At 56.5% G+C, this 7,557-nt stretch overlaps 1 protein-coding gene across 1 annotated transcript; it reads right to left on the reverse strand.

The window, feature by feature from the left end:
* Positions 1 to 5,986: 5,986 nt before the first annotated feature.
* HRH2 (histamine receptor H2) lies at positions 5,987 to 7,093 on the reverse strand. The gene has a single exon (XM_010080838.1). It carries the CDS (start codon positions 7,091 to 7,093, stop codon positions 5,987 to 5,989), a length of 1,107 nt encoding a protein of 368 aa, XP_010079140.1.
* Positions 7,094 to 7,557: the final 464 nt, after the last annotated feature.

Raw genomic sequence — 7,557 nt, forward strand, 5'->3', positions numbered from 1 at the left:
TGCACAGACTGGTGCTTGTGGCTGCTGCCATCCCTTGTGTCCAGCCCTCCTGCTACATTGCCCACCCCTCCACCAGGCCCCCTGCCCTCTCTGAGGGGTGCATATGTCCCTTGGACAGGGCACCAGGCAGGGTAGTGCCTGTGATCCCCTTCTCCATCCCAGACTGGTCTGTCTGACACCAAGACCTTGACTGCAGCCCCTTTTCCCCCTGTTCTGTGCCCTCTCAGCCTGACCCACTGTCCTGAGCCTGGGCAGGGCACCCCCAGCCCTGCTGGGGGCACGTGCTGGCTCCTGCCCCAGCTCCTCAGGCACTGCTGCCTGCTGGTGTGGGGCTCAGTGCTTGAGGTGTCGTCATCCTGATGGGACAGGGGACAGCTGCTCTTCTGCAGCTCCTCTGAGGGCTCTTCAAACACACCACCCTCCTGGGAAGAAACTTGGGCAGGCAAAGGCTTCTCCAGCAGTGTCTGGGGATGGAGAAAATGCTGTGTGCCCGAGCAGAGATCCTGCAGGGGAACATAGAGAGGGTTCAGTGCCTTTGCAGGGTGCCTGGGTCCTTTTTTCCCCCTTTCATGCTCACCAGCGTAAGGGACGCTGTATGAAGCACCCACTGTGCCTGGGAGGGACCATGGTGTGATGCTGGAGGATGCTCTCAGCAGAGCACGGCTGTATGCTGAGTGCTGACATTTAGGCAGAGCTGAGCAGGCTCATGTCACCCCAGGACCCATCAACTGACATCCTTCTGAGTAATATCACTTTGCTTTGTGGCTTTCTCTGCCTACTCTTCCCATCCGCTTGGGCCAGCCAGCAGTGGCAGGGTTGTCACCTCTGCAAATGGCTCAATGAAAGTAGGTGTCCTGGGATCAGTAGTGTTCCGCTCCTGGGCGGACCTTCTCCCACAGCCCCTCTCCCCACTGCTACGAGTGGGTTGGGGACTCTTTGGCGTGGGTGCACTGTGGGAGGTGACATTTCCTGTCGCCACCCCCACGATGCAGAGAGGAAATCTGTGGCCGCACCAGGACCTCAGATCTCCTGCAAGCCTCTCCCCCAGACCGACTTTGCTTCATTCAGCTGATTAGATCAGCAGTCTCTGAGGGAATGCTCGTATTCTGCCTTTACCCCAGGGAAACTAAATGTGTTTCAGAAGATATGTGCAGCACAGAGAGGGAAAGTGTGAAGCAGAGGAGCTGGAACTGGCATCCCCTCTGCCCCTGCTGTCGGGCAATGACAGGAGCAGAGACGACTCTGCCTTGTGTCTGCACTCATCGGGGGGAGAGCATCATGTCTGTCCCGTGGGGGTTCACTGTGGGCTGCTGTGCTCTCCAGGCTCAGGGTTTCCCCCCATTCCCTCCTGTAGGGTGGTGCTGGGGCCATGGAGGTGCCACCCCGGGAGGACTCTCTGCACTTCAACCTCCCTGCCAAGCGATGCTTGTGCCTTGGTGTGTCACATCCAGAGACTTGCAGCCCAGCAGAGCCTGCCAGGGTCATAGGGACCTGGCTGCCCTGCTCCCACCACCTTGCTCTCCAAGCCTCTGCTTGTTCTGCCAATGGTCAATGGCATTTCCAGGGTGATTCACAGGGGGTCCCTCTGAGGGGTGCAGGCTGATGCTGTGCCCTGTGGCGGGGGCCCTGTAGCAGCCCCAGCTCCCTCCTGCACATGTGGGCAGGCAGCACCAGCTCTTGCCATCGCTGTGACCTTGGCCAAGGTTAGCAGTGCTCAGTGCACAGCAGGGACAAGTGTACCTAGCTAGCTTCCAGCACGTGGGTGGCTGTGTTTTTCCCCCCAGGGCACAGTCAATACAGGAGAGCCCAGGTTATCAGCATGCAGCACTGGAGGGAGAACGTTTGGAGGTCAGGGTGACCTTGCCTGGCTCTTCCCAAGAAGGGCTGCACAGAATGGCTCTCTGGAGCTGAGAGGCATCCCCATGTGTGGCAGCCGTGTCCTCCAGCCCAGCACCACAAGGAGAGAGCAACAATGCCTGGTGCAGCATCAGCCCCTCACCCTGGGAGCCCTGCCGGCATCCCTGTGAACGCTGCCAGCAATTTATGTGGAGCTGACATAGGACTGCATGAAAATGAAGCGTGCTGGAAATCCATGCTCTGAATGCAGCTCCCTCTGCAGTGTGTGGAGGGACAGGCAGGGTGCAGGCATCCTCCAGGGTGTCATGGGGCGGTTGTGTAAGCCCACAGCTCTGGGGCAGCTGGGGGGTGCACAGCTCCATGCACCTCCCCTTGGATTGGGGCTGGGTTTGGAGAACAAATGGTGCTCTGATGGTGTCACCCTCTGCACCAAGAGCCATCGGGATGGGGTGGCTGGACCAGGGAAAACGCAGTGGGTGCCACAGCAGGGAGAGCTGCCTGCCTTCCCCTTGGTGGCACCCAGTAATCCTGGCCCCATACTCACCCTACAACCCTTGCCTCTGCTGTTGAGTTTCTCCCTGAGGAAAATCGAGTGTTGTCCTTTCAGCCTCACAGGGTCTTGGAAGGGGCAGCCAGGAGTTGAAGGCTGGGAGCCGTGGGTCCTAGGGCAGCGGGCTGGCTGAGACTCACGGGGAAAGTTCAAGTGCTGGAAAGGGTTAAATTGCACATGAAGATAGAAAAGAAAGAGAAAAAGAAGAGATCAGTTGGTCAAGCCTGGCTTTGCTCTGTGGAGCACCAGGTACTTTGTGCCTGGTGTCTGTCCCCTGGGGCAGGCATGTGGTGACAGTGACAGCCGTCCTTTCCTGTGGGAACTGGCTTCTCTCTGCCCATACTGGGACCACGGTCCTGCCCTAAGCTGCCCTGAGCACAGCTGATGTGTGCAAGAGGGTGTCCCAGAGCTACTCCCTCAGCTCTGGCATTTTCTGCCTGACACCTTCCTGTTAGTGCCGAATGCTCCTTGCGGGCTTTCTGGACCTCAGGGGCTGGTCTCACAACCTGCAGCTGTGCCTGGTGCTGGGTATGGTCCCATCCAGAGCCCTGTCCCACTGCGATGAAGCAGGTTCCCGAGGTCCATCGGGTGTTGTGTGTACGAGTAGTGCTTTCCTGTGCTGGTTTGGTGTGAAGTGAATTGCCTTGTCTCTCTGGTGCCTGGTGGGGAGGCAGAAGCAGCTGTCTGCCCTTGCGCCTCTGCTTGGTCCTGCACTCTCCACCTTACCTGGTCCTCACCCGTGGAAATGCCTCCAGCCCTTTAACGGCTGCCGTGCTCCCGTGACCTTTGGATTTCCAAAGCAGTGATGACTCTGACTCCCTGTCCCTGTTCCTGACACCCCTGAGACCAGGTGTAGTTCTCCAGAATTCCGACTATTGCTTGCTGGTCTTCTTTCTACGCTCCATAATAGGAAAGAACATTGTTATTAAGGGCAACGGTTCAAAATGCTGCCAGTTGTGCTTTTCCCTGAATGACCCCAGGGAACTGCTCTGAGCCGAGCTGTTCTGAGCTCTAGTCCTTTTTATTTGGGGGGTTATGAGTTTGTGGAGTGATTCATGTTGGTCTTTTTCTGTTAATGTGGCTGGGGCAGATGACTTGGAAAACTATGCCAAAAGGAAGGGGGGAGAGGAACCAGCTCAGTTTGTACTTGGGGGTGAAATTGGCTGACAGGCTTTTGGTGTACAGGTATATCCTGTGCCCACCTGTCTCGTGTGGTGCTAGTTGAACCAGATCATCTGCCACCAGCAGATGTTTATATACCTGACTATGGAACAAAAGGGTTGGAAGGGCCCCCACGTGGTCCTTGGTGCGTCATTTCTGTGCAAATGAGCAGGCTAAGGGAGAAGTAGAGAAAGTAAAAGCCAAAACTGATCATTTGGTGCTCAAGTAATGCTTATCTGATTGCGAGCAGAAACCACAGCAGTGATGCTGAGTAGGACGGAAAGATCAAGAAACATCCCCGTGCTTGGGTCGTGCTCTCTCGCCTCCCCACAGTTGCTGTGTCTTGTGTCTCTGCACTGTTATGGCACCAGCTGCCGCTTGCCCTCTTCCCTCCAACCTCCTGTACCCCTGGGAGCAAATCCAGCTGGGAAACTCATTGGGGCTGGTTTTAGTGGTTGGGCAACTTCAACTGCAAAGGTGAGGACAGTCTGGAACCATGTGCTGGGTCCCTGTGCTGGGGCTTTTGCCAAGCCCTGTTGGCACTGGGCACCTGCACGCTGAGAGTTTGAGGATGGAGGTCCCCTGGCTGCCACTGACCCCAGCGTGGGCTTTGGATGCAACTGCGGTAGCAGGATCAGGGCCTCTGGGGAACCAGGGAAAGGACCTTGTCTAACTGGGAAAGCTGGGAGGAGGAAAGCCAGGAGGAGTCAGGCTCCAGTGACCCTGACCTCTTCCTGGGGAAAACCCCATTTTTCTTCCCCTTTTCTTTCCTTCCACCTCACTGTTCTCCCTTTGTGGTAAGGCAGCACTTTGAGACGTCATTGACATTTTTCTTCTCCCTCTCAGCTGCATAGGGAAGTCCTGTCAGCCTGTTCCCCTTGGCCAGCTGCAAAGCCCCGGTGCATGAGCTCCCAGTTTGCCCAGGAGCTGCACTTCTGTGTGAATAAACAGTACAGCTCTTTCCTTGTCTCTGTGTTTGCAGAAGCATGTCTACCATGCCAGGCACACGTTCTCCATATGTTTTTAGATACACCTGCAACTACGTTTACCAAATGCTGTAATACCTTTGCACTATTTATTAGTTCTTTGGAAGCTGAAAAGGCAGCCCCACGAGCTGCCGTCTTGTATTTGCACTCACCCATCCCTCTGGGTCTTCTGGGGCAGAGTCCCCTGCCCCAAGCTGCCCCTCTGCCTTGGGTAAAGGTATGATGGTGGCTGAGCTTTTTGGCTGGCTCTGCCCTTTGGTTCACCTCCCTATGTTCTCCTTTCAGTGGCTTGAGACCGTGTTTCTGGGACAGGATCAAGGGCACGTGCCGCAGGAGAGCATGAGCGCTGTGGCTTTGCTGGCAGGCTGGGAACGGGGAGTCAAAGGACTCCTTATCTACGAGATGGAAAGTTTCTGGGCTGCTTATCAGGCACTGCCTAGAAGTTAGATTATCTCGGGAGCAGCAGTTTGCACGGCGGCAGACAGCACACTTCTCCTTATGCTCAGGAGGGTGAATGCCTTTGGGCAAGGCAGCGTGCGGGTGGCCCAGCCCCATGGGGACACAGGTACCCAGGGAGTGGACTGGTGCCACAGTCCTGCACAGTTTGCCCGCCTTGCCCCCATCCTGCTCCCTCGCTGCACCCGCACCCCTCTGAGGGGCCTGGCATGTTTGGGGTAATGCCGAGGGAATCTTTGGCTCTAACTTTACATGGGTGTTTGTATTTCTAAAAACATTTGCTGACCTAACTTTGGCTATTCTTGCTCCTTTCCAGAGAGGGGAATGGAACTTGCTTTTGTCTGAATTTGCTGCTGATGGAAACCGATAGGCGAAATGTGGCAGGTGTGGGGCTTGGCTGGGAAGGGAAGCTGCTGAGCTGCTCTGCAGGGAGGTGGGGACACAGGTCTTGGCTCCTGTGGGGACTTGCAGCATGACCATGGGTGCCCCAACTCTGTCCCTCAGGGTTAACACCCTGTTGACCCCCCCGTGATGGGTGGTCACCTTTCCCAAGCCCCCTGCAGCTCTGCTCTGTGCCCAGGCTTTGCTGGCCACCTGCCACCAGAAAGTGGGGCACGGCTGGCTTTTGGGCTAATGGTTGCACCCTGTTCTGTACAGATTCTGATGGCAAAACCCATTACCCAGCAAAGCCAGGGACGTGTTGTGCTCCCTGTGAACGGGTGGCAATTGCAGGGGTGGCCAGCTGCATGTGAAGTGCTGCCAGCACGAAGGGAGGCAAGCTGGGTCCTTGCTGGTGGTGATGAATTTCTGGGTGGCTGCGAAGACCAAGAGTTGCCTGGGCAAGGATCTCCTGCTGGGGCATCTGAATTGTTGCTTAAAAGTCCGTGGACAATGTGGGGTCCCACCTCTGCCTTCCTCTCTGGGGACGGACCTACCATCAGGACCTACCGTCAAAGCCCTGCATGTAGGAAGGCTCTTACCTCTTGAGGGCTCCATTGGTCAGCAAGATCCCCTTCCCGTTCCTTGTCTCCAGTTTCAGGGGTTTACCCTCCTGCCTGCCCTGGTCCTGCCTGCAGATCCTTCCCCTGGCCGGGGCCTTCTGGGAGGTAGGCAGGCAGGAGCTCCCAGGGCCCCCAGTCCTCCAGCAGCGCAGCAAGTGCTGGTACGCCAGCCGGAAATCCCTGTTCAGTGTCCCGTAGAGGATGGGGTTCAGGGCTGAGTTGGCGTAGCCCAGCCAGAGGACAATGGACATGGGTGTGCCTTTCACCCTGCTGTCCCCCCACATCCCCCGGTACGTGAACACTGTGAAATAGGGGAACCAGCACACAATGAACGCTCCCAGCACCACTGCCAGTGTCACGGTGGCTTTGTGCTCTTTCACCATGGGGGGCATGGGGGTGCTGCTGCTGCAGCACCACGTGTGGTTTATCCTCTTGGCTTGCTCCCTTGCTATCTTTAGTATCCGGTAGTAGGTGATGCACATGATGGCCAACGGAAAGTAGAAGGTGAGCAAGGCGTCCACTAGCCCGTACACAGGGTTCACCTCCAGCGTGCACTCCTTGTTGCAGTTGGGGACTGTGTTTTGGACCGCTGTCCCATTGGTGTTCCAGCCCAGGTGGATGGGTAGGAAGGAGACCATCAGTGAAACGGTCCAAATAACAACCAAACCCACAGCCACGCGGGAGGGAGTGACCAGCTGGCTGTAGCGGAGCGGGGTGGTGACGGCGAAGTAGCGGTCCAGGCTGATCATGAAGAGGTTGAGGATGGAAGCCGTGCACAGCATGACATCCAGGCTGGTGTAGATGTTACACAAAGTGCTGCCAAAGGGCCACTCTTTGGCAAGTTCATAGAAAGCAGAGAACGGCAGCACCAGGAGGCCCAGCAGCAGGTCGGTGATGGCCAAGGAGACGATGATGCAGTTTGTCAAGCTGCGGAGCCGGCGGTCAAAGATGACGGCCAGGCAGACAATGATGTTACCGCAGAGAGTGATCACGATGAGGATGGTGAGGCAGGACCCAACCAGCAGCTGCAGGGGGAACTCCATGCTTTTTTGAGAGCTTGTATGGTTGTAACATGGATCCATAGTGCAGTTGCATGGATGGAGCTGTCCTGCTCTGACCACTACAAAGCTACTTGGAGTAAGCCTCTACCAGGCAGCCCAAGAGCCCTTTCCAAAGCGACCTTGGGCCTTCAGTGACCTTGGAGAACACTGCACCGTCACTTCATGTGCTCAGCCTTGCATGCTAGATGACATGGTCTAGGAAACACTTTTACACATTGGTCCTGTCTGAGAGCTCAGTGCTGGGGTCAATCTCCTGTGATGGCTGGTCAGTTTTAACCGCTTCCTTTTCCTTGCCTGCCTTCTCCTTTCCTCTGAGCAACCATGGGGTCAGGTCCCGTGGGATCTCACGTGCTCTGCGTGTTTGTCTGGTTACAGTGGTCAGCAGTGCTCCAGCAGAGACAGAGCTTTGCTACTTCCTGAGGACAACCTGCAATGAAAGCATCAACTCAGAGCTGCAGTGGACAAAGGTCCTTTGAGCTGCCCCT

This window comes from Pterocles gutturalis, unplaced genomic scaffold, assembly GCF_000699245.1.
Source record: "Pterocles gutturalis isolate BGI_N339 unplaced genomic scaffold, ASM69924v1 scaffold15666, whole genome shotgun sequence".
Lineage (NCBI taxonomy): Eukaryota > Metazoa > Chordata > Aves > Pterocliformes > Pteroclidae > Pterocles > Pterocles gutturalis.

Coding starts and splice junctions, on each gene's coding strand:
- HRH2 (XM_010080838.1), bottom strand. CDS start 7,093: ATGGATCCATGTTACAACCATACAAGCTCTCAAAAAAGCATGGAGTTC.